Source organism: Berghia stephanieae, chromosome 10, assembly GCF_034508935.2.
Source record: "Berghia stephanieae isolate SIO BIC M18660-M18661 chromosome 10, UCSD_Bste_1.3, whole genome shotgun sequence".
Lineage (NCBI taxonomy): Eukaryota > Metazoa > Mollusca > Gastropoda > Nudibranchia > Aeolidiidae > Berghia > Berghia stephanieae.
This window is the reverse complement of record NC_088369.1, coordinates 12,748,206-12,776,172: the sequence shown is the minus strand read 5'-3', so window position 1 is coordinate 12,776,172 and position 27,967 is coordinate 12,748,206. Positions and strand designations below refer to the sequence as shown.

The 27,967-nt window shown below is 33.8% G+C and overlaps 1 protein-coding gene across 1 annotated transcript; it reads right to left on the bottom strand.

The window, feature by feature from the left end:
- Positions 1 to 14: 14 nt before the first annotated feature.
- On the bottom strand, positions 15 to 27,037 carry LOC144980536 (very long-chain specific acyl-CoA dehydrogenase, mitochondrial-like). Its single transcript, XM_078928194.1, has 19 exons — positions 26,865 to 27,037; positions 22,646 to 22,700; positions 22,196 to 22,310; positions 20,737 to 20,801; positions 19,787 to 19,895; positions 18,584 to 18,810; positions 17,978 to 18,091; positions 17,360 to 17,445; positions 16,465 to 16,559; positions 15,560 to 15,663; positions 14,974 to 15,078; positions 12,634 to 12,720; positions 11,942 to 12,004; positions 10,454 to 10,555; positions 9,410 to 9,507; positions 8,335 to 8,410; positions 6,825 to 6,897; positions 5,814 to 5,962; positions 15 to 3,467 (listed from the first exon to the last, which is right to left on the bottom strand). Exons 1-19 carry the CDS (start codon positions 26,927 to 26,929, stop codon positions 3,330 to 3,332), a joined length of 1,926 nt encoding a protein of 641 aa, XP_078784320.1. The 5' UTR covers positions 26,930 to 27,037; the 3' UTR covers positions 15 to 3,329.
- Between the last annotated feature and the right edge of the window lie 930 nt (positions 27,038 to 27,967).

The window sequence follows — 27,967 nt, the reverse complement described above, 5'->3', positions numbered from 1 at the left end:
AAACTCGTGAATAATACTGTTGCATACATTTTTTAATGTCCCAAGAGAGAACAAAACATTATTACACTGCATCACATGTCAGCTTGGTAACTATTTCCTTAATCTATTTCCAACTGTTTACTTAATCTATTTCCAACTATTTACTTAATCTATTTCCAACTATTTACTTAATCTATTTCCAACTATTTCCTTAATCTATTTCCAAAATTAAATTGAAAATGAATACTTTTTGTAATTTTTCAGTATCCTATGTGATAAAAAAATTGATAAATAAATTTATAAATAAATAAGTTTAACGCCTACAAATTTAACATCAGATTCGGTGAACTTTTCATATTATTCATTCATCTACTTTTTTGTTCTTCAATATAACCCTGGACAGATGATTTGGAAAGAAACTGTAGAAAAAAATCTCATTTGTAAAAGAGCAAAATGAAATTTAAATAATCCATTTAATCAATCACTCAATAATTAAAAATAATAATTATTAATAATAATAATAATTATTATTATTATTATAACATCAATAACTATAATAATGGGTATAATTGGTGAGACTTACTAAAGATACTAATGAATTAATAAATAAACCAAAAAGAGAGAGAGAGAGTTTTGTTAAAATTTAGAAATTACAACCACCATATCTGTGAAAATTATAAAGATAAAGAAAAAAACAAAACATTATTGTATATATTGTACCAAAAGATATATGTATAACGAAAAAATCTCTATTTCTAAATACAGCAATCGTTGAATTTGAAGTAAAACTTATAAAATGGCAAATTTTTTAATAAAACATATTATAATGATGTTGATGACAGTGAGATGAAACTGAAAAGTTTATCAATCGATGATAACGAATAACATTTCAACCACATCATTTTAATATTGGATCTTTTTTTTTTAATGTTGAAATTTCACCACAAAAGTGACACATAGACACCAAATCCATACACCAAAGAGAACATCGTGCATTGCTATCACACATACTCGTATTATCAGATTTGATAGGCTGTAAAAATCGGGCCTTTCCATCAACCAAAACCGGGATTGATAGGTATTAATTATAGAAAGTGAAAGCAGATAGGAGTAAACCCTGAAGAGGTCAAACTTTGAGGTTATGGCATTACTTGTGACCAAAGATTCAGTATAATAATTAAAACAGGCTTCAGCAGTGATGGACTAATTACATAGAAGAAAATCGCTGAAAATGATAAAAATACATTTTGCATTTTCAACATTTTGAAATGTGAAAAAAAAAAGGAACGAAAACTTTAACCCTCTCCTTACTAACTATAGGAAAATCGTCACATTCGTTACGATACAATCAACATAATTCTTCTTCAAATTTCTCTTGTACATCGTAAAATTTAAAGAAAATGAACAGTGCGTTGTAGAGCATGTTTTGCTAAAGAAATTATTTATTGCAAGAACTTTACTGCTATTGTGTTTCGAGTGATAAAAAATATATTTTTTGTGTTAGTGTTAGTTGGGTGTGAAGTTTTGGGGAAAATCCTGAAAATGGCTGGTAAGGAGAGAGTTAAAACACCAACAAGAAAATCTCATAATGTGTAAAACGATAAAAAAGTTTCTCATCCAAATAATAAGTAGAAAGGGAGCTTTGATCTTGATGTAAGTGGAAAAGAAACAAATCAGGTCTTCGATCCCTTCTTCAAATTGGATTCAATAGTCCGATGTCACGCGCCCGGCAACGGCGGCCATCTTGGTTCTAAACAAAGAAAATCCTTACTTTTTATTCTTCATGCTGGCTAGAACTTTTCATTCCCTTTTCATATGCCTTGTGATCAGAATGTGTAAAAGTCAATACATGATCAAATTGATGGGGTTTTTTACCTCTGGATACGCGTTTAAGTTCGCCGGGAAATATTTCATACGGCGTCAGCCATTGTTCCGATAGTTTAGAGCCAGTGTTACTAAGTTACCATATGTCATTAGGAAGGAAGTGACAGTACGACTGTTGAAGACTATTGAGGACACTTCATGCATATACATCTGGTCAATGGTCCAACAATACGACATAGTCACTGCAATGATCATGGCGAGTCCCAAATAAAACAAACCATTCAGGAATGTCGGTAAAGCTTAAACAAGTATATTCATATTTCGATGAGTAAATACAGTGAAGTGATTAGAATTTATTTGTTGAATAATAATAATAGTCAATGGCAGTAGAAATATATCGCAATCCCTGATAAAAATAAAACACATTTTAAAATCTCGCGATAGAAATCTATCAAATCTTTGCCATTTTTTTCTATTTCCTCTACTATGTTTCTTTGGCCATATCACAAAATAATTCCCGTACAGTATTCTGTGTGATCTTTACTCAGGAGCACATCAATATTGTTAATACAGATTTTTTTTTAAAACCCAAACAGGTTACAGATTTTGTGAAAAAAAAATTTAGCTTCTCTAGTCCCAATTTAGTCAAGAGAAACCATTTCCTGCATCAAAACAAATGAAAAGAATAAAAATATTTGATATGAGGAATATTCAAAATGACGGAATTCGCTCGATTATTATTATTTTAAAAAAATTATTGTTTCATTCTAAGCGACTATTTTTCAAAAAATGTTTTAAAGGAAAATAAAATAAAACAAAACTGGTTGGCTAATCAGAATATTCTAAAAACATTTATTTCTAGAGCTATGCAATGGACTCCAAAATTTGAATGTAAATAAATATTTATCATCTCTGATAAAAATCTGTTCAGCTGTCTGCGTTATTAACTCTTATGCATGTAGAAGAACAAAATCACGGTTCATCTAGATAAAGAAAGTTAAAGGCATACTGGTTTCCTAAACTTTTACATATTCAATAATTTATACAAATACATGTGGTTATTGTTATGAATTTTAATAATTAATTAATGTTAATGAAAATTGCATTGTTAAGGCAAATATAGAAACAGGACACTGAAGACAGTGAAATATAAATTCCCTTTCCTATTCTCGGCTGTATTTTCCTTATTTAAAAAAAAACAACAACTTTAATTCTGACTCAAATACTGATATTGTTTATCTATTGTTTTTATTCTGTATGTTAAAGAAAAACAAAGAAAATGACCAAAACAAACAGTTTCAGTATATAATAGGCTACCTTTCAGTTGAGCATATAAAAATGAAACATTGACTAAAGAACAACATCATGATCAGTGCAAGTCCATGTCACTTCACCATTTCAAACATTTAAAAAAAAAATTGATTGTTAACATTACAACAATAATCATATTACTTGTCACATCTATACAAGTTAATAAATTACAATCACTCTGTCCAAAAAAAAAAAACATTTTATTTGATCGGGTTTCAACATCCAAGTATATGCCTGTGGAAAACGCCTCCGTTGCCCACAACTTCTTTGGAAATGGTAGCCATTTTGTCAAAGTTTTTCTTCGCACCAGCATCAATCGCATCTTTCAAATTGGACCGCACACGTTCAGAGGCCTGAAATGACCAGAGAAGAAAAAAAGAAAAAATAATTATTACTGAAATGGAAGCTTCAATTTAATAGACCTGTAAATGAGCTCTATAAACATTGACTGGAATTCTTTGTAGCGGAAAAATTCAAAGAATCGAAATGAATAGTAAATAAGATTAAGAAGCTCGCTTGAGCAAAACAATGGCAGAAAACTAATTTACATGGGAATTAAATAGGCCACTTACAATTGTTCCTTATAATTAGGTACCCAATCAGTGAAGAATCTGTCAACCAGTTTGTTTACAACGTGAGGCAATCAAGATGTGCTTGTAGCAATCATATAACTTTCGATTTGAAGGTGTCTACTTCCGGCATTCGCAATTTACTTTTTCATACTTTTACTTTCCAATAGGTAAATGAGATCAATTTTGGCTTAGACGAAACAGTGAAATTTATCGCTCAGCAGCTCCGTTTGAAAAAATAATTTCACGAAGGCTGTGTGAAAATACCCTGGGATGTGTTCAGACACGGCATATCTAAAAAGCATAGCTACCCTTGGCAATATATCCATCATTAATATAAACGGCATCATGAGCTATGCATAGCGCTGTGGGACATTCCTAATTACTTTACAGTCATTCGACTACGATTCATGAATTCTTTTTTTTATTCATTTCTTTCTTTCCTTTTTAAAAATATTTGAATTTGACCAAATGACTGATTTCAGTTAAGGGGCGGTTTGGGTCTTTTCTAAAAAATTTTTAATTACCAATATTCAGCGGTTTTAATCATTCAATATCGTCATTATAGGTTAAAAAACAACATTATGGAAAAGTTTAATATCTGTGTTGATACCCATTTTGCGACCTAATTTGGGGTCTGACATCAAAAATAAACAATCTCGTGCAAACGTCCACAAAACTAATGAGAAATGACCTCCATATTCTACCATCTTGTCAACATGTAACATAGTGATGTCACCATAAAGATTTACGGCTTTAGTTTATGAATTTTTTTAAGCATTATAAAGTTGAGATCAAAATGTTATGACAAAATTGATGTTAAAAATTCAGAATTAGGATTATAATTCAAAATTCACATATCTTATCAAAAAAAATCTCTCTATGGTGACACAATACATTATCTCTGTGATAACTGTGGAAAATTTCAGACAATTTCATTGAATAGATTCTGAGAAACGTTTGACACAGTATCCCATACCCTTAGAAAAATGACATATTGAGAAAATGGGCAAAATAGCTTCCCGTTTTTCACACTTTTCTTACTACCTGTACAATTTTCGACTGTGTTTTTCGTGCCTTTATAGTCTACTTTAAGAATTTGAACTTCACTTATATTATTCCTAGGATAATAAAATATTATTTTCCACCAAAATCTCAAAATCAATTTTTCGAAGGATTTTCCCAATAATTAGACCCAAACCGCCCCTTAATTGACTGAGAATTTACAGATCTAATTTAACCAACGAGGACATATAATGTGGACTTTTCAGCAGAATGCAATGAATGAAACACAAAAGACGAATGAGAAATGTGAGAATGGCGTTGTTAAGTTGACCTTACAAAATTAAACTTGTTAAACAAACGCCCAAGGTGAAGTAAGACGATGAGAACTAGTATAAAAAGCGCACGACAAATAGTAAAACAAAGGGGACCAGTTCAACCAGGCTACAAACATTTCTCTCTCACATGTTTTGTTGTTTTTAAGGGTTTTACGGCGCTTGCAACACATTAAGGTCATATCAGCACCACTAAAAAGGAAGAAAATGGGATAGTCAAATGTTCCAGAATTACAATAAAAGCACAAATGAAAAGGTAAGACAAAGGGGAATTGCTTCAAATAGGGAACAGATGTAGATTCCAAGAGCACACCATCAAAGTATCTAGTTTGAGATCACCTCAAAGTCTCATCCAGACACAAGCACAGGTCCCAACCAAGAGGAGCACACTAAAATGTTTACCAATCATATAGTATAATATGCAAACTAAACACAATAATACAATGCATAACAGAGAGATGATTTACAAGGAAAAAAATATCATCTCCCAAAACTAAAACTATACACTCGACTGCCTCCGTCCCAGCCAAGGAACTTCTGCAAGGATCAGGACAAAACCAAGTAATCTAACTCCAAGACAACGACAGGAAACAATTGGAAAACGGGTATGGGGGGATAGAAGACACGGCCTGTACCTCCCTGCCCACTATGAGAGGTCAGGATCCCCATCCAGTCTCTCACATGTTCCATCCTACATAATCAGTGTTGCTGTTGGCTAGGGACCCCTTGTAAAGCACTTGGTTTAGTGGATACTGCGCTATGTAAATGCCAAGACTTTTCTTTCTTTTCTTACCTCATCGCACCAAACCTCAGTGATCATCTTTTCGTGACTAGCCGAACAGACCTTATGGTTGATGCTACGGGTAGCCCTAGACAAAATGGCCACCATGCCGTAAATGTCAATGGCTGCATCTGCTAACCTCTTCAAGGCAAATTGTTGGTCTGGAAAATATAATTAAAAAATTAACTATTCAATGAATTTATAAATATGTAAATAATGTATTTTTTAAAATAAAATATATATATAATATATAAGTAAACAAATATATATAAACAGATAAATGAACATTTATCAAGCCTTTCAACAGGTTCACAATGCTAGCAGATATGTTTTTTAACGTTCTTATGTTTGTTTGTAGACGTTTTATAGTGCTTGCCAAACTTTTAGATCATTTAGAAATGGTCATTCACAGAAACTTGGAAGTATAACACAGTTAATGCATGTTTAAAAGTACACCAAAAAACAACAACAACAACAACAACAAAAAAGGAGGACAATGAGGAATAGAGAACGAAAGAGCTGCCATTCTAGGAATCAAGTCTGAGACAACTATGTGCCGACGAAAACCTTCCGATCCAAAAGCGAGTGTCATACCACCAGACAACATAGCCGCACAATAAGGTTAACATATGAAAGATGCATGTGTAAGCTACTCAGAATAAAATGGATGGATAGAATTAAAAATGAAGAAGTATGGAAAAGAACACAGCAGAAACCAGTGGGAGAGGAAATAGGAAGAAGACGATGGAGGTGGATTGGACACACCCTTAGAAAGAATGACTCCACTATAACAAAGAAAGTATTGGATTGGACTGGAACCCTCAGGGCAGAAGATCAAGGGGAAGGCCATGAGGAACATGGAGAAGAATTAAAGAAGCTGATATAAGTGATAAGACATGGAACGAGATAAAAAAGTTAGCTCAGGATAGAGAAGGATGGAAACTGTTTGTCTGTGGCCTATACCCTGAACCAGGGTGAAAAAGGCAATGATGATGATGATGAAAGATGAAAATAAACACAAACCAATAATTTTCTTGTTATACTTCATAAGCATATCTTCTACAGTTCCTCCAAAGGCATCAATGGATTTGGCAGCCTGACGGGAATAGAAACCAACAGTATGATTAAAGACGGTGACAATGCAAATGATGATACTATGAAAACGATGATGATGGTAGTGGTTGTAGCGGTGGTGGTGATGACAATGATGATGATGATGATGATGATGATGATAATAATAACATTAATAATTTTAAGAAGTAGAAGAAGAAGAAGAAGAAGAAGAAGAAGAAGAAGAAGAAGAAAAAAAGAAGAAGAAGAAGAAGAAGAAGAAGAAGAAGAAGAAGAAGAATAGTATTAATAATAATAATAATAATACTACTAATAATAATAATAATAATAATAATAATAATAATAATAATAATAATAATAATAATAATAATAATAATAATAATAATAATAATAATAATAATAATAATAATAATATCTTTATTGTCCATGAAGGCAAATTTTCATTTGGTTACAGCATAGACATCATATACGCAAACAGATATACATAAAACAAAAAGTGAGAAACCACAAACACACACTTTCCGGCGCACACTTAAATAGGTTCCATGTAACTTATCTATGATGGTGATGATATGAGGAAGGGGGAGAGGGCAGGGGGAGTAGAATGATGATGATGGTAGTGGTGGTGGCAGTGGTGGTAATGACAATGATGAGGATGAGGAGGAGGAGGAGGAGCAGCATCAGGAGCAATTGAATCAAGAACAAAGACATCAAGAATTTAATACTCTCACATCCAACTGCCTCCTTCAAGGAAAAAGAATTCCATTTAGAGTCTCAGTCAAGCCAAATCAATCCAGGTCAAGGACAAAAACCAGTAGTTTGTTTTGGTTTGTTTTTTTTTTCAGGGTTTTACGGCGCTTGCAACACATTAAGGTCATATCAGCGTCAGTAAAAAGGAAGACAAATAATGGGATAGTGATAGGTTCTAGAATTACAATTAAAGCATCCAAGAAAAGGTAAGACAAAGGGGAATTGGTTCCAATAGGAAACAGATGTATATTCCTAGTTCACACCATCAAAGTACTTAGTTTGAGATCACCTAAATGTCTCATCCTGACGTTAAGCACAGGTCCCCACTAAGAGGAACACACTCAAATGTTTACAAATCATATATAACTTGTAAACAAAACATAATACAGTGCATTATAGTGATATGATTTACAAGGAAAAAATATCACCTCCCAAAACTAGCTATCCATTTGACTGTTTCCCTCTCAGCCAGGGCCAGGACAAAACCAAAGTAATCTCATTCTAAACAAAGACAGAAAGCAAGTTGGAAAACAGATATTGGGGAATAGCTGACACAGCAAGTACCTCCCTGCAAAGCCAATAGTAAAAAGACTGACGGATACAGGATTATATAAAGACCCTAACAGTGCCCCCCCCCCCCCCCCCCCCCCCCCGCCCTACCCCACATCAACTAGTCTTAGTATTATTTTACATTCAAATATTTCTCATTTACCTTTTCTGCAGAGTCAGCTAGATCGGGATGCACATATTGGTTCAAGGATGTGTTTCCTGACGACATGCCAACCAGTCTGTGTGTGTTTGAATTTTGAAATAAACAAAAAAGAAAGCATGTTTAAAATGTACATTATCAAAATAGTAGATGTTATATGACAATGTAGTTATTTGAAACCTAAGAGAGGGCAGCGCGGCTCAGCGGTATGGTCTTTGCGATTGCTATATTATAAATGTGCATATCTATTATATCATTAATTCTAAAAGTTTCCTAAACAGTAGGCATGACTGTATGTAAACCAAAAAAATAAAAAGATCTGAAAAAATGTGTATGAATCAATACCAAATTAAGCAAGAAAGAAAAATACAACAAAAAAAAACATCGTAAAAAGATCACTCGAGGTAGGCTGATTTTTTGGGAGTTGCTGATTTATTTTTTTTTGGACATCTTTTATATTTTTTTATCTTTGCATTTTTCTTTCTTACTTTGTCTGGCATTGATTCATACACATTTTTTTTTTCAAATCTTTATCTTACACCAGTGCCTGTTATCTAATTTGTTTTTGTCTGTTTCTTTTTAAGGGTTTTACGGCGCTTGCAACACATTAAGGTCATATCAGCGCCAGTAAAAAGGAAGAAAATGGGGTTGTAAAAAGTTCTAGAATTACAATAAAGCATCCTAGAAAAGGGAAGACAAAGGGGAATTTGTTCAAATAAGAAACAGGTGTAGATTCCAAAAGCACACTATCAAAGTACTTAGTTTGAGATCACTAAAAGTCTCATCCAGACACAAGCACAGGTCCCCGCTAAGAGGAATACACTCAAATGTTTTACAAATCATACATAATATAAAGAAACATAATGCAGTGCATAACAGAGAGATGATTTTCAAGGAAAAAAATCATCTCCCAAAACTAACTAAACAATTGACTGTTTAATCTCATTCCCAGACAAAGATAGAAGGCATATTGGAAAACAGATATAGGTGGGTAGAAGACACAGTAAGTACCTCCCTGCCCACTATGGGAGGTAAGGAACCCCACCCAGTTCCCTAATTTGTCAATACGTAAACTCACCTTCTGGCACGCTTAGCTCCAGCACCAAGGAGGAGGCCTAGGTTGGCAGCAGGATTAGATAATGCTCTCTGAAGTGCTTTCAGCTCACCGCCAGCATACTGGGTGGGAAAAAACAAAATGGAGTAAATATAAAGTCACATCTTCTAAAGTCCTCGAGAATATCAGAAGCTTTGAGCTTTCATTTTGTTTTTTTTTATTCACACCATTCCCCCTCCCCATAAAATAAAAAAAATTATATTCCATTTATTCATCCCATAGGAGAAATTTGTCTCCAGGATCTATTCCAAGGGAAGACTGGAATAACCCAGGCATCAGCAGCAGTGCAGCACCTCAAATTGAGCTAAGGGGAGGTGACTTGCTCAAGGACACACAGCGCAGCGGCGGGTGATCAAAATCTGTATCTTTTGGGTACAAAGCAAAGACCATACCACTGAGCCACACTGCCCCCCCCCCCCCCCCCCCCTCCCCAATTCATTTATCTTATAATTCATATCATACAAAGTTTCTAATCGGTACACACTCTCTCTCTCTCTCTCTCTCTCTCTCTCTCTCTCTCTCTCTCTCTCTCTCTCTCTCTCTCTCTCTCTCTCTCTCTCTCTCTCTCTCTCTCTCTCTCTCTCTCTTCTCTAATATATATATATATATATATATATATATATATATATATATATATCACTTAATTTAACTTGCTAGATTCATTAATTTTACCAAGAATTACAGCCATTAAAGAATATTTCAATGATTAAATGCTTTATAAATGATGAAAAAGGATGAGACAAGTTCCCATAAGATTTGAATAACTGGGTACTACACGAATAACTGGATACTACATTCTATCACTGACAAAGGTAATACTTTAAAATTTACAAACAAGATTTGTTGTAATGGTGTAGCAGTAGGACAATCATCTATGAATCACAAGGGAAGAAATCAGGATTTTTCTCAGTATCCAAAGTTGTGACGGATATGTCAAATATAACTCTGTTTAGGAAGTATCATAGTGTTAAATAAAAAAAAGTGTTAAACTACATATTTAAGACAAACCTGTATTCCAGTGAGTGCAACGAAAAGGCGAAGAATGTCGTTGGTTCCTTCAAAAATACGGAAGATGCGAAGGTCTCTCATGACTCTTTCAACCCCACAATCCTGTTGATTAAATAATTTTCAAAACTCATAACCCGGGAAATCATTTATCTTTCATTGTTATTTCACTTCTACTCAATACCTTGTAAGATATTGAAATCAGCATCAACACAAGAAAAGAAAGAAAAAAAAGTCTTTGGTTTCGTTGTGACAGATTCATCTCTTGCTTACATAAAATTTACAACAACAACAAAATAAATAAAAAGTAAAACTACAAAGCCATATTCCCTAAGCTAAATATATTTGAAAATCACTTGCTGCTAAGTACAACTCTTCTGCCGGTCTGTCTCTCTTCTAACTCTAAAATTTCAATTGTATACAATAGGTGGTATGATGAAAATGTGTTATTCAGGGGCGACATTAAGGGGGTTCAGGGAGCAATAATTAAATGAATCTTTAGGGCAAACACATTTTTTAAAAAGACATTCCATACTTAAAAATAAATGTCACTATAGCAATACCTAGGTCGAGAGTGATTTAATTTAAACACTTGTTTCCTGGTACTTACTGGATAATAATAATAATAATAATAATAATAATAATAATAATAATAATAATAATAATAATAATAATAATAATAATAATAATAATAATAATAATAGTAATAATAATAATAATAATAATAATAATAATAATAATAATAATAGTAATAATAATAGTAATAATAATAATAATAATAATAATAATAATAATAATAATAATAATAATAATAATAATAATAATAATAATAATAATAATAATAATAATAATAATAATAATGCTGAAAACTTATATGGCGCTATAACTCCGAGACACCAGACTCTAAGCGCTTAAATTACAAATTACTTTGGCTGACACATAATCATTCACACACACAAGCACACACACAAGCAAGCACACACACACACACACACACACACACACAAACACACAACACAAACCAAACCTATCTTGCTTCTCATATTATCTACTAAAATCGAAACAGATATGTTTTAAGCGAACATTTAAAAATAGACAAAGATTCTTTTTCACGAATGCTCTGCGGTAAGGCGTTCCAAATAGAGGGTCCGAAATGAGAAAAGGATCTCATTCCAGCATTTTTCCGAATTCGAGGGACAACTAGTTTTGTGGAATCACTGGCCGAAGTAAGGGGCAGGGTTTTGAATATCTTTCAATTACTTCCGAAAGGTAGGAATGGGCAGTGCCTTCAATGGAGGTCATGGGTTCAGAGTCAACAGTTTCAGTCTCTTATGGGCATTATCCGAAGCAAGGCTGGAGTCTGAGTCATCAAATCTTCTTTTTCTTGCATTCGCCAAATGATTGGAAAATATACTAAGGTATTTTAATATACTGAATTCTGTAAATATACCGAAAACTGGCAACCCTAGTTATTCTCTTCCCTGGTCTTACCTTCATGTAACCCATACCACCCAAAACTTGAATGGCCTCATCAGCACAGTACCAAGCAGCCTCCTATTCAAGAAGAAAGAAAAGCATGTGGTATCAGGATGCCACAATATCTTTATTCAAACATCTTTATTGCAATGTTTTATTCGACAAAAATCGTCATCATAAACTCAAAATGTCTCATCCAAGCACCTGCCTATTCATATCATAATAAAAATTTTGGGGTATCTCACACTGATAATCAAATCAGAAGTGGGAAAAAATCAATGTTGAAAACATCATGAGAAAAATAAAAATCCCAAAACAGTTCAATCTATTTTTAACACGTCAGCTTAACTCACTCCATCCTAGAGATTTTTGCTACTTTTCGAAATTGAAAAAAAAAAGGTTTAAAAATTAGCATGTGCATAGATAGTTTTATTCAACAATCATTGACATGTAAAAATTAAGAACATTATCTTTGATACTACGCCTATAATTTGTCTCAGAAAAATGTAATAAATAGGCATGGGGTAAAAGTAACCCCACCTCGGGTATACTACAGATATAGTCGGTGTTAGGGTTGAGTGAGTTAATAATACTGAAATTTCAGTAAACCCCACAGTTCACCAAAAAAGCAAGTATTTTTAAACTGTTAAACATTCAAATCTGCAGAGACCAGGAAATAAAAATTTTAAAAACAACTCAAAACTTACCGATGCAAAGATTTTTCCGATAGCCGCTTCAATCTGGAATTCCTTGGATCCTTGGTCCATGTTGGCCGAGATCATGTAGGCCATTGACTGGAAGATGAAATGACAGTCTTAACAACACCATTATACATTGATGAGGTTATCAGTCTATCATAATCATAGGAAGACTAAATACTTTTTTTTTTTAATATATTTTGACCCCAGATTTTCTATTTCATCTATGAATTGAGATGACCAAATTTACATTTTGATCCCAAACTTTCTACTTTATTCATCTATGATTAAGATGGGCTTCAAATTTACATTTTGACCCCAAATTTTCTACTTTATTCATCTATGATTAAGATGGCCTTCAAATTTACATTTTGACCCCAAATTTTCTACTTTATTAATCTATGATTAAGATGGCTTTCAAATTTACATTTTGACCCCAAATTTTCTACTTTATTCATCTATGATTAAGATGGCCTTCAAATTTACATTTTGACCCCAAATTTTCTACTTTATTCATCTATGATTAAGATGGCCTTCAAATTTACATTTTGACCCCAAATTTTCTACTTTATTCATCTATGATTAAGATGGCCTTCAAATTTACATTTTGACCCCAAATTTTCTACTTTATTCATCTATGATTAAGATGGCCTTCAAATTTACATTTTGACCCCAAATTTTCTACTTTATTCATCTATGATTAAGATGGCCTTCAAATTTACATTTTGATCCCAAACTTTCTACTTTATTCATCTATGAATTGAGATGATCCTCAAATTGTAAAAAAAAAAAACATTCTTAAACCTGACTCTTCTAAGAAGTTTCAGGATTCAAAATTTTGAACAAGTTGGAAGTCACACCAATTGATTGATATATGAATAAAATGTCAGACCAAATTGAAAACCAGGCATTTTGTCAGTGTACACCAATGTACTTAACAAGGGTATAAATAAAAAGTTTGATATGAAGGAGAAATTGGTCATATTTACATGACCAACTCTTTCAACCTCCATTAACAAGAGGCTGATTAAAATGAAGGATTTATATCAAAGAGCTTTATGAGGGACCCAAAGCCAAGAGTGACATGTAAATTTCCAGAAGTGGATATAAATAAAGTTCATTTTATCTAATCTTATCTCATCTTAACACTCAACACATCGGATGAGACAAGACGCCTGTAAAGTGATATTACAAATCTATATCTGCTGAGTCAACAATGTCAACAGCAAGGTAATCATTTTACACCTGAGTACAGTGAGAGGATGTGAGAAAAGAGCCTTTTCCAAAGACGTAACTTTGTGCTGCACAGAGCAGGACTCGAACCCATGAACTTAAAGCGATATTACAAATCTATATCTGCTGAGTCAACAATGTCAACAGCAAGGTACTCATTTTACACCTGAGTATGGTGAGAGAATGTGAGAAAAGAGCCTTTTCCAAAGACAACTTTGTGCTGCACAGAGCAGGACTCAAACCCATGAACTACCAGTCCAAAGGCGTGTGTCATGTCACTAGACCAAAAAAGATGTACTAGGATTTTTAAAAATAGTAGATCAGCACAAACGAACAGACAAGAAAAAAAAAGTAAGAGAAAAGGGACTTATTTAAAACAGAAGTTGATTCCAAAATAATCTATCCTTATGTCATTGATACCTTTTCAAATAATGAAGTGAGTAGAACAGTCTAGACGACAGCAAAAAATAAAAACTTTTGCGGTAATAGGGAATTGAACAAACGGCCTAACTGTTAAAGCACCTCCCTTGGCCGGCCGAAGTTGGGTCGTGGGTTCAATTCCCCAATGCCGCAAAAGTTTTTTATTCTCTATTGTCTTTTGGCACTTTTCTACTCACTTCATTTCTTGTTATCATCTATATAATAGACCTGCAAACCCTTCACATTCCAAAAGAATTTGAAACAAGAAATAGGAATTTGTCACCAATGGATAATTCCCCATCAAAATTCCCATCGACCTTGCCACCAAACACATACAGACAGTATTCTGCCACAACTGGCAACACTACATATCAAATGTGTTAGGTAATGGAATGAGAAAGAGGAGTGGGGAAGGAGGAGTGCAATTGATTTTCATACTTAGCTTCCTTTTGGCAATCAAACCCCCCCCCCCCCCCCCCCCCATTTTTTCCATCTTACCATTATCCTCATTTTTTGGAAATTGGAATTTTAGAGACAATGGCGGAATAGTGGAAAGAAAAAGTGAAAATAGGAATGATTCCGCCAAAAGTGGAAGAGTTGGAAGGTATGAATATAAGTGCATGCTCCGCTCACGTTTCTGAATCAATACCTATTCATGACTTTATCAAGACCACCACACACAGATAAACACCTTACCTCAGTGACGTACTGCATCATTGTCATACGTGCAATCTTCTCCTGGATGGCTCCAAATGATTCAATCTTGCTGCCAAACTGTGTACGGTTGGCAGCGTGGTCAATCTGAAATTGAAATCATTTGGCACTATATCAACCAAACAAACAAACTGACACATAACTACTATTACTACTGATGCTGCTACTATTACTACTACTACTACTACTACTACTACTATTACTACTACTACTATTACCACTACAACAAAAAAAGAAGAGGAGGAGGAGAGGAGGAGGAGGAGGAGGAGGAGGAGGAGGAGGAGGAGGAGGAGGAGGAGGAGGACGAGGAGGACGAGGAGGACGAGGAGGACGAGGAGGAGGAGGAGGAGGAGGAGGAGGAGGAGGAGGAGGAGGAGGAGGAGAAGGAAGTGGAGGAGGAGGAGGGAGAGAAGAAGAAGAAGAAGAAGAAGAAGAAGAAGAAGAAGAAGAAGAAGAAGAAGAAGAAGAAGAAGAAGAAGAAGAAGAAGAAGAACAACAACAACAACAAGGAAGAAGAACAAGAAGAACAAGAACAAGAACAAGAAGAGAGGAGAGAAGAAGGACCTACAGCTTTGTTGATACAATATTTCATGGTCCCATTGAGAGCAGCAGCCATTCCAAAACGTCCATTGTTGAGGATGTTCATGGCAACTTTGAAACCACCACCCACTCCTACAAATAAAATAGAAAAAATTTTTTTTTACATAATAATAATAATAATTATACACATCTATACAGCGCTCATTCTCGTGTAAAACATAAGCTCTAAAAAAAGAACACTATTAAATTACTAAATTTTCTTGAACAGATCTCAAATATCAACCAGAAAAACATAAACGTGACTGACCACATCGTAACAGTATTATCCAGGGTGAGTTAAATGCTAAAAATTGATTGTATAGTAAAATTTTTTAAAATAAAAAACAATGTAAGACTTGGATTAAGTTTCCAGTGGAACCTCAGTACATAACAGGTTTTTAAAATCTCAGTTCTTTCTCCTTTTTTGTCTTAAGTAAAATTTACTGCCTACAGCAGGGACTTTTAAGAGCCTAATCAATTACACCAGGGGTGTCGATACCCACTTAATATCTCCAAATACAATGCATTAGCCCACATTACACTCAAGTGTGTCTACAGTCAAAGGTCACTATTTAAACCAAACAGTGATCTGGTAAACAGACTGGTCAAAAATGGCGTTAGGGACCTTACAACAATAGGCCAGTGTTCCATTCAAAAGGTAGCACACAATTGTTATAATTATATAAAATAAACTCTGGCTCCATGCCCTATGGCTTTTAAGGACCCTATTTTTCCACCAAAATTTCATATATCTAATTGTAAATCTGAAGAAAAATAAGAAAAAGAAATGGTGAGACAAGTCTCTTTGGGTTTTTTTTTTTTTTTTGGTTTTTTTTTTGGGGGGAGGGGGATTTTCTGTTTCTTATTATTAAATATCGAAGCAAAATAACCTACCTCCTAGAACATTGTCGACAGGGACTTTGACATCTTCGAAATATACCTCTGCTGTGTTAGATGCTTTTATACCCATCTTCTTTTCTGGAGGACCACTGTAAACGTTTGGAAATATTGATGCTTAGTTAAATTGTGTAAGTTTAATGGCATTTGCACACTTACTTTTAAATCATGTCAGTGTTTATGAAAGGAAAAACTGGGTCAAACAAGACAGTGAGATAGAATGGCTTTTTAATCTTGTACATTACAGAACAGTCCCAGCTTGACATCTTTGTCAAATTATCATTTTTACATCTCAGAGGTTCAAAAAATGGCTTTTTAATCTTGTACATTACAGGACCAAGATCTCGCCAGCCAAATTTCCAAGCTTCACATCTCTGTCAGATTATTTTTACATTTCCGAGGTTCAATTGACAGTCAGGGAAAGCTCGTATTTTGGGGTGATCTGTTTTCTTGTACTTTTCGCTCTGCGAAGTGGCAGAGTGTTTAAAGCATTGCACTGTGATCTGAGAGGTCCCACGGCTATGTGGTCTCGTGGTATGACACTCACTTTCAGATCAGAAGGTCCTAGGTTTGAGAATCACTCAGCGCATAGTTGAGTCCTTGGAAAAGGCTTTTTACTCACGTTCTCCCACCATACTCAGGTGAAAAATGAGTACCTGACCGTTAACAGCGTTGTCTCTGACTGAAAAAAATTATAATATCGCCTAACAGGCATCATGTCACATCCTACATGTTAAGTGTTGTTGTTGGCCAGGGACCCCTTGTAAAGCACTTTGGGCACGCTTAGTGGATATTGCGCAATCTACAAAATATCAAACAAGTGCCTGCTCCCTAATTTGTAGGCTTGTAGATATTGTGTATGCGTTGTGCTAATTATGACATTCCTACTTACTTGGAAACTCCACCGAAGCTTCTCTCCACAATGAAGGCTGTAACTTTGTCTTTGGTCTCTCCTGTTGTGGCATCTGTCACTGGGGACTTTACAAATCAAGGAAAGTGCATGAGGTATAAATGAGAAGAAAGTCAAGAGTGTGCGTGAGCAGAGAGCAAATAAAACTAAACACTTTTTTCTATCTTACGAGGAAGAAGAAGAAGAAGAAGAAGAAGAAGAAGAAGAAGAAGAAGAAGAAGAAGAAGAAGAAGAAGAAGAAGAAGAAGAAGAAGAAGAAGAAGAAAAAAGAAAAAGAAGAAAAAGAAGAAGAAGAAGAAGAAGAAGAAGAAGAAGAAGAAGAAGAAAGAAGAAGAAGAAGAAGAAGAAGAAGAAGAAGAAGAAGAAGAAGAAGAAGAAGAAGAAGAAGAGAGAAGAGATAGAAGAAGAAGAAGAAGAAGAAAAGAAGAAAAGGAGAAAAGAAAGAGGAGGAGGAGAGAGATGATGATGATGATGATGATGATGATGATGATGATAAATAAGGTGATAATTATAATTAACAATAAAATTGCAGCATATTTCACAATAAGCATTTAAGCGTGGCTCAAATGTGCTTAGATTCACATAATGAATTTAACCTACCTGAGCAAAAACTGTGAATATTTCAGCAAGACCACCATTACTGATCCAGACTTTACTTCCGTTCAAAATGAAATGTGTTCCATCTTCCGATAGTACAGCTTTGGTCCTGATTGACTGAAGACAGTGAAAAAATGTCCCTTGAAAAATAAAACTTTTTATTTCTGTTTAACAATGGGTGATCCAATTTCAATTTTAAAAGATCCTATTAAGAGTCAAGTTAATCAATACCTTTTAAAAAATACACATGTTTTGGGCACAACTCAAAATTGAAACTTTGTTATACAATTTAGTTGAATACTATTTGTTTACTTTTAGCTGTGTTTGTAAATGATATTAAATGAAAAATAAATAAATATATATAAATAAATAAATAAATATTTTAATTATATTACAATTTATTTCGGAAACAGACAAAGCAGTTTAATAGCCAGGTACTCATTTTACACCTGAGTACGGTGAGAAATGTGAGTAAAGAGATTACTCCGAGGACTCAACTCTGCGCCGAGCGAGGCTCGAATCCAGGATCTTCATATCCAAAAGCGAGTGTCATACCATAAGACCACACAGCAGAAGAAGAAGAAGACGAAGACAAAGAAATCAACTCACGCTAGCATCTGACCCACTAGCCGGTTCTGTGAGAGCAAAGGCAGCCAACTGTTCACCTGAGGCCAATTTTGGGAGATATTTCTCTTTTTGCTCCTGGCTGCCAAACAAAGTGATGCCTTTGAACCCGATGGACTGATGGGCACCCAAGGTGATTCCCACTCCCAGATCATGGGCTCCTACGATTTCCACCAATCGAGAGTACTGAGTGTTGGTAAGGCCCACCCCACCTATGAGAATAAAATAAGAAAACTAATAATAATAAATAATTGTAAAAATCATAATAATAATAAATAATAATAATAATAATAATAATAATAATAATAATAATAATAATAATAATAATAATAAAATAATAATAATAATAATAATAATAATAATAATAATAATAATAATAATAATTATTATTATTATTATTATTATTATTATTATTATTATTATTATTATTATTATTATTATTATTATTATTATTATTTTTATTACTATTAATTTTATTACTATTATTTATCATTATTATCATTATTATTATTTTTATTACCATTATTTTTATTACTATTATTATCATTATTATCATTATTATCATGATTATTATTATCATTATGTTTTTGAAGGAACTGCCCAAACTTTTTAAAAGATTTGATTGCCTCTTCTTACTCACCCTGTAGAGTGCTAAGATCTCAGGATAGTAAATAGTCGATCACACAAAGTAGCCCTTCAGAGCCATTTGGCCTATGGAACCGGAGTTTATCACGGTTTCCTTAGCGTGAAATGGACAATAGCAATTGCTTGCTATCCTTTGGATAGGACGCTTGTCTATCGCAAAGTACTTTCCACCAAATCTAACAGACTCAGCGACCCATTCACTGCTGGATGGACAGGGAGGTCAGAAAAAAAAATCTCAACTGCACCCGGGATCGATTTTGGTCCCTTTGCATGTGACATACATGTGCCATTTACAATATAATAAATTAAATAAAATTCCCTTAATTCATCCCCAAGGGAAAATTTGTCTTTAGGGCCTGTTCCAAGGGAAGACTGGAATAACACAGGAGTCAGCCACAGTGCAGCGCTGTAAAGTGAACTAAGGCAAGGTGATTTTGCTCAAAGTCACAAAGCGCAGCGGGTATTCGACTCAGTACCTTTTGGGTATGAAGCAAAGATCAAACTGCTGAGCCCCACTGCTGACAAATAGCAGTGATTTCTTACCGAGTTCCTGTGGGACCTGCAAACCGAAGGCTCCCATCTCGCGCAATCCTTCCATTGAGTGGTCTTCAACTTTTTCCAGTAAATCGTTCTTGGCAGCATCATTTTGTTCCTGGAAAAAAATGACAATAAAAATTTATTTTTTTTACAAACACAAACGAACCAAAATCGAATGGAGTTACAATGTATGATGGATAATTGTGCATGAAGGCCTCTCAGGAGTCTTATGGTCGTGTTTTCTCTATTGATTATGTACAAAGCTGGTATTTGGTAAATACAGGAGGCACACATCATGGAAGATGGACACCATCAAGACATTAATCAACCTTTGTTACTTACCAAGTTTACACTCTAAACATTGCCACTAGATTCTGTTGGATCTAAAAATTGTGACAGAACCAAGTCATGGACAATTCCTGGCATCTCTGAGGGCAAACAAAATGGCACAGCGCTTGTCATCAGCATGATGGCATTGGCTGCCCGAAGGAAGAAAAAGCCTCTGCCATTTATTTACTTAGATCTTCCACAATGGATGGACAGACAATCAACATGTCTAGTAAAGTTGAAATCGAACCTTTAATGATGACTGCTTATATGTTCATTCAATTGTCTGTTCTCTTGTTTCATGGGTCATGATTTTCATATCATCTCACTGACCACCATTTGATTGATAGCAACAAACGACATGGATACACCAAATCATTTAACCTACTCTCAAGACAAAAAAAATCTAGTTCAGTTCTTGTTATTGGACTTTTAACTTGAAAATATTCCAGGTGCTGACTATACAAAATAAACTGGTGTTAAATCCAAAGGGTAGCAAGCAATTTTTCCTGTCCATTTTACATTTTAGAAACCGGGATAAACTCTGGCTATGTGGAAAACACATCAAATTGTTGCTTTTATCCTGGGTAAATTATACTGCCTTATCAGACTAAAATAGCAGCACTCACTTCAAAAAACCTGGCACAGGGATCCACCAGTTCCTGTAGTTCTTGCCTCTGTTCATCTGTTAACACTAGAAGGAAAAAAAGAAAGAAAATAAACAAACAATGAAAAGGAGTGTTGCCATCTTTAATAAAGTGATTGATTTTCTTTCAAATTATATTTCATGCTTTCTTCCTCTCTGCATTATCATTATTATTATCATATTGGTCAACTACTAGCAGCACAGCAAGTCCCTATCAGACAGTGGATGATTTCAATATTGAAGATTCAGATTATTGAAGCAGAAAGTCTATACACCCGCAAAATAACTGTTTGCATTCATAATAAGAATTTTTGAATTGCAGAATACAAATCGGAAGGAAAAAAATCCCTCCCCAATTTACTTATATGGATTACAGAGGTTTCCAAATGAGAGATTTGAGATTTTTTAATTTGTTCTTAAAACATGATCTTGATGGCCACTGAAAAGAATTGGACTTACATAAACAATGTAATTTAAGGTTCTTTTCCAAACTGATTAAAACGTACAGGTTTTTCATAAAAATAAATGAATATGAACATTGATACAATACATTTCCATGGATAAATCATGATCAATGTCCTTCACAATGCTTCTCTTATTCCCATCAGACCATACTGAACCAAAGATCTATGTCATGAAGTGCAAGTCACCAGAGAGGCATCGTTTTTGTATGAGCACAATTACATGAACAGTCACTCATTAACACTCGAGTCCAGTGGAGTAATGCATGCAAAGATCTTTAAAACAGACAGGAGGTTGGGGCCATAGTTTTGCAATTATGTCACCCATCCAGAAACTGACAAACTAAGAACAGCTTGAATTACAACAAGATGAGAACACTATTCCACTACTGACACTAAAAGTTAATTACGATAACTTGAAAAGAATAAAAACTTTCTAAATTGGATAATTCATGACCATTTCATGTTCATGATATAAGCTTCAAGTGAGCTGAGAAATATTTTTAGTTTTAGTCTTTTAAAAAATGGTGTGTTATAACGGACTGGGTGAATGGCATAAGACAAAAATAGTCTCAATTTATTATCTCTATCAAGACATCAAAGTCAGCAGTAGACCTGCCAACCCTTCATAATCCAAAAGTGGAATCAGAAGGTCAGAAAATAGGCATTTGAAACAAAAAAAATAGGAATTTATTAAATGGATAATTCTGTATCGAAATGACCACCAACTTTGCCACCAAACATATAAAGACAGTATTCCGGCACAGCTGGCAAAACTAACCCCCCCCCCCCCCCCCCCCCATCATTTTTTTCTTCTTACCATCACCATCATAAATATTTTTGAAAATCGGAATTTTAGAAACAATGCCGGAATTGTAGAAAAGGAAGAGTGAAAAGCGGAAGGGTTGGCAGGGATGCAGCAGTGATAGCCTCGACTCAATCAATTGCCCCCGAGGACCATGGTTAAAGCTCATTCCTCACCTTCTGGCCATGGAAAGACTTGATCTGCAGAGACTTGGCCTCGGAATAAATTTAAACCAAATGAATGTGTTGCCCCGGCATCCTTATCAGCTTTTTTCTCTTTCTTCGCGGACTCCTGAAAAATGTTAATGTCAGCAAATTAATTAATTGAAGCATCTGTGCAATTTGATGGTAAGACAAATCCCTTAAATGATTCTTTTTTTTTTTTAATGTATAAGATTTGTCCAAACCAATTTGTCCAATTATATGAATTAAAAAAAAAAATTTAATTAAATAACAAATTTACAAACAAAAAAGTAATCTAAATCTTTTTAATGTTGATTTATTATTCGCTTTGTTACATTGTTGTTAAAAAATGGGAATAAATTATAATTAAAATTATTATTTTCCCAATGTTTATAATGAAATGAGTAAGTTATAAACCTAGCTTAAATCATTCAATATTCATACTTTTGTTTTAGGAGCTGCGGCACTGGAAAGGAGACGTCCATGGAATTGAAGCACTCTGGTTAATGAAGAACAAAACCAAAACAATGATGAGACCCGAGTCAAAACCTTTTTTTTTTGTATATATAAAATCCAACTCATGATTTCGATTACTGGGGTGATTTATAAAAAAAAATCTTAACTTTTATATAGCGTAATATCTACTTTTTGTGCTCAAAGTGCTTTACAAGGGATCCTCAAGCCAACAGCAACACATAACATTTAGGAAGAGACCTAATGGTTGTAAGGTGATATTATAATTCTTTTTTCCGGCAGGGTCAGCGCTGTCATCAGCCAGGTACTCAATTTATTTCTGAGAGAATGTGAGTAAAGAGCCTTTTCCAGGACCCTCCTTTGCCATATTCTGAGCAGAATTACAAGCAGGGACACCTACCCGTCCGAAGGCCAGTGTGGTGACAACAAAGCTGAACATCTATGTCAATTGTTGATTTTCTAAACGTTGTTATCTTAACAGTTTCAGTTTAATCCAACAATTAGTTATCACCATATTCCTGCAAATGTTTTGAGCAAATCTAGCCAAATTAATTTGGAATATTATAATAATTATAATAATAATAACAGTAATAATAATAAGAAGAAGAAGAAGAAGAAGAGAAGAAGAAGAAGAAGAGAAGAAGAAGAAGAAGAAGAAGAAGAAGAAGAAGAAGAAGAGAGAAGAAGAAGAAGAAGAAGAAGAAGAAGAAGAAGAGAAGAAGAAGAAAGAAGAAGAAGAAGAAGAAGAAGAAGAAGAAGAAGAAGAAGAAGAAGAAGAAGAAGAAGAAGAAGAAGAAGAAGAAGAAGAAGAAGAAGAAGAAGAAGAAGAAGAAGAAGAAGAAGAAGAAAGAAGAAGAAGAAGAAGAAGAAGAAGAAAGAAGAAGAAGAAGAAGAAGAAGAAGAAGAAGAAGAAGAAGAAGAAGAAGAAGAAGAAGAAGAAGAAGAAGAAGAAGAAGAAAGAAGAAGAAGAAGAAGAAGAAGAAGAAAGAAGAAGAAGAAGAAGAAGAAGAAGAAGAAGAGAGAAGAAGAAGAAGAAGAAGAAGAAGAAGAAGAAGAAGAAGAAGAAGAAGAAGAAAGAAGAAGAAGAAGAAGAAGAAGAAGAAGAAGAAGAAGAAGAAGAAGAAGAAGAAGAAGAAGAAGAAGAAGAAGAAGAAGAAGAAGAAGAAGAAGAAGAAGAAGAAGAAGAAGAAGAAGAAAGAAGAAGAAGAAGAAGAAGAAGAAGAAGAAGAAGAAGAAGAAGAAGATGAAGAGAAGAAGAAGAAGAAGAAGTGAAGAAGAAGAAGAAGAAGAATACACAATTATTTATAATAAAATAATAATCATCATCATCTTAATGATGATGATGATGATGATGACGACGATAATAATAATAATAATAATAATAATAATAATAATAATAATAATAATAATAATAATAATAATAATAATAATAATAATAATAAATAATGATAATAATAATAATAATAATAATAATAAGAATAATAAGAATAATAATAATAATAATGACCTCACTGTTTATATCACTTGATTATCTGGTAGATAAATTATAAAGTATAGAAGCAAAAAATAAATGGTACAAAGAATGCATTTGTGCGAACAGCTGTGAGTGTTAATTGACTGCTTAAACATTTTTAAAATCCTAATAATAAAATAACATCTTAGTTCTTCTTCCCCATGTAAACAAGCATCACAGTCGATGCTGCCTATCCAAAACAAAAGAAACAATAACAACAACAAAATAAAAAATGACTTTTTTTGAAACCTTTTTGATAGTCTGTAGTATATCTTTAAAGGTTAAAGATTGATTAAAAGCTTTATACCATTACCAGCTGGTAGATAATTCCATTTTAAAAAAAAAACACAAAAAAAAAAAAATATATATATATATATATATATATATATATATATATATATATATATATATATATATATATATATATATATATTTAGCATTTATATGGTGAAAAATCAACAAAACTTGCTCAAAGAACTTTACAAGGGGTCCCTAGCAAACAGCAACACTTAACATGTTGGACGAGACATGACGCCTGTTATTTAGGCAATATTACTTTTTTTTTAAGCGCGGAAAGCATTTGCAAAAAAGAGTACAGAGTATGAACATTGGAATTAATAATAATAATAATAATAATAATAACAACAATAATAATAATAATAATAAAACAATAATAAGCGTGTGTATAGCACCTTTCGTCGAAACCTCAAAGTGCTTAAAAACAACTAGACATTTTTGCACTGCGGGACCAAATCAACCATTATCAAAATAATATAAGAATGAACAAGCCATCATCAATAATTAGACTTAGAATACATATTTTAAAAACTTTAATCAAGTAAGTATTTGGTGAAACGGTGGGTCTTCAGGCATTTTTTAAACATGTCTATGGAGCTCAAAAATCTTACAGAGACAAGAATCTTATAAGTGCGATACCCTGACTGCCTAATTGTGGATTTAATTAATTTAACGCAGTGTTTTTATGCACCTCTGTTTGCGGTGTATCTTAATGGATCGTTTTTATGCACCTCTGTTACGCATGCGCATTCCACCCAATTTCATCAGCGATATTGTGTTTCTGTATTTGGAAATGGCAAAATTTATATTGTGACATCTGCAGCATGTCTAATTTAAATAAAAATAATAATAATCTAAAAAATCAAAATATAAAACCAGAAATTAGAAGTTGCATTGGAGGTAAAAAAATGTTTTAGAAAGACATTAAATGTGATAAATAGTCAGGTGGCTCCGTAGCGTAGTGGACAAGCTGTCAGACTCTAACCAATGTAGTACTGGGTTTGATTCCCATTGTGGACATATTTTTAATATAGTTTACTTTATTAAGACATAATTTTTTTGTTATGTTTGTTTGTTTTTTTTCTTTTTTGTTTTTTGTTTTTGTTTTTCAAAACCTTTTTATCGTGTTTAGAAAAACCTCTATTTTAATAAAATTATTTATTTATTTGAGATCAGTATTTGTGTGCCATGTTTCTTTTTACCTTTGATTTTATAAATTATTGTTATTATTCTTTAATTTATTATCATTGTATAAACGTACATCGGTAATCACTAAGCAGCGTGCTAAACTACAATCTAAAACAATTTAAACCTCATGGACGTATGCAGCAACATCTTCATTAATTAACCACCACCGCCAACGGAGGTGCATAAAAACGGTGCGTTTTTGTACACCTCCAATGGAGGTCCATAAAAACGCCACCTTAATTTAAGTCCTTTCATTGATATTTATCTATCTATTGGTATTTCCTTTCCATGACCCTTTAATCCTTTATGAGTCGTTAACCCATACTTCATGATGAGGTAACTAAACTAGCCAGTTCATCTGTGTATTTGATTACCATTAGTCATTTGAAACACATCTAATCACACTCACAGCAGTATCCGGAGATTATGATATAGTCTACTGCTTGTTATTTCTCTTTTTTTATAATTTGGTTTTTATTATGTGGATACTAAACAACCACAGTCCAGAACTTTCTGTCTTTTTTTCCTTTATATATATATATATATATATATATATATATATATATATATATATATATATATATATATATATATATATATTTTTTTTTTTTTTTTTTTTTTTTTAAAATATTTTTTTTATTTTTTTATTTTTTTTTTTTTTTTCTGGCCATATTTAAAAAGAAAGAATTGTTAAAACTTCTTAGTTTAAAATCTTTTTCTGTTGCGACTGTAAAATATTTGAAATGTGTAGTGCTACATCTAAGTTTAAGTAAGCACAAAGAAATAGACATCTGTTTGAACCTTATGCAAATGTGTGTTGTGTGTGTGTGCATGTATTTGTGAGTTGCATGTCCAAGAAAAAAGAGAGAATGGGGAGGAAAGGAGAGGAGATGTGATCAGACAATTCATTCTATTCTAGACACAGACTCAAACTCAACCCATACACTGAACTTTTGGGATTCACTATCAATATTATATCGCTCAATATTCATACATGATCTTTGGACTATGGCCGTATAAATCAAACGTCACAAGGGTGTTTCACTACAAATGGATTTTAAAGTTCTATTCTATATTTAGAAAATGTGAGTGAGAGTGAGGGGTTTATCTGAGGTCAGATCACAAAACATAAGTTTTATTTTGTTTTTCTGGGTCTTTTTCTTTCTTATTCTAATAAGCATTTTTACTCACCCAGAAGAGCGACATAATTCAACACTCCTGTATAATTTGCTAATATGGTTGGGTGATCGAAACATGACGAACTTGATTATTTGGAGCTTAATGTTTATGAGTATCAGTGTGGCTTTCGTTCTTTTTCTCAGTGACTTCTCTTCTGTTTCTCAGTTAACTTAACTTTCGATCCGTGACCTACCAAATTTTGCCAGATGAGTGTCGTTGAACATGCCAAATCCAAATAAGCAGTTCCTGTGGCAACTATGTCGACACTACTCTCTCTCTCTCTCTCTCTCTCTCTCTCTCTCTCTCTCTCTCTCTCTCTCTCTCTCTCTCTCTCTCTCTCTCACCCTCTCTCTTTTTCTCTATCTATCTATCTATCTATCTGTCTATATGTTTTAACCTACCTATCTCATATGATAACCTTTAGCATATTTATAGAGAAATGTTTACTAAAAGTGCTCAAAGCCCCTTACGAGGGGGGGGGGGGGGTCCCAAACCAACAGCAACACTTAACATGGAGGATGAGACCTGTTAGACGATATTACTTTTTTTTCAGAGAAACAAGGCTATTAACGGTGCTCATTTAAACGTGAGTGTGGCGAGAAGATGTGAGTAAAGAGCCTTTTCCAAGGACTCAGCTAAGCGCCGCTCAGGGCGACACTCGAATCCTAGACCTTCCCGTCCGAAGCGAGTGTCATACAACACGACCATATAACCGCACAATGTTGCTCGTGCCTTTTGCTAGGTCTTCATTCATATTTTACTCGAGTGGTGGGAAGTTGTAAAATGACTTACAGTTGGACATAACGCCGGTGCCAAAATATTTTCGACCATTGTCTCTCATCCGGCCTCTGAACATGCTGAACGACGTCGCTCAGCTCTTTTTTAATGCTTTTAGCCAGTCATTCTTATGAATAGTTCTCACTACTCACTAAATTGAATTAATCGGACTATAAATGTTTAAGGTGTTTTGGCATGTATGTTATATCCGGCTTGCATTTGTTGTGAGTATTTTAACTAAACGCGCAGTATCAATACAGGCTCATTAACTCCAAGCCCCGATTTCGTTGTTTTGTGGTCCTACGTGGTTAAATTACTGTATAAACAATCTTGAGAGA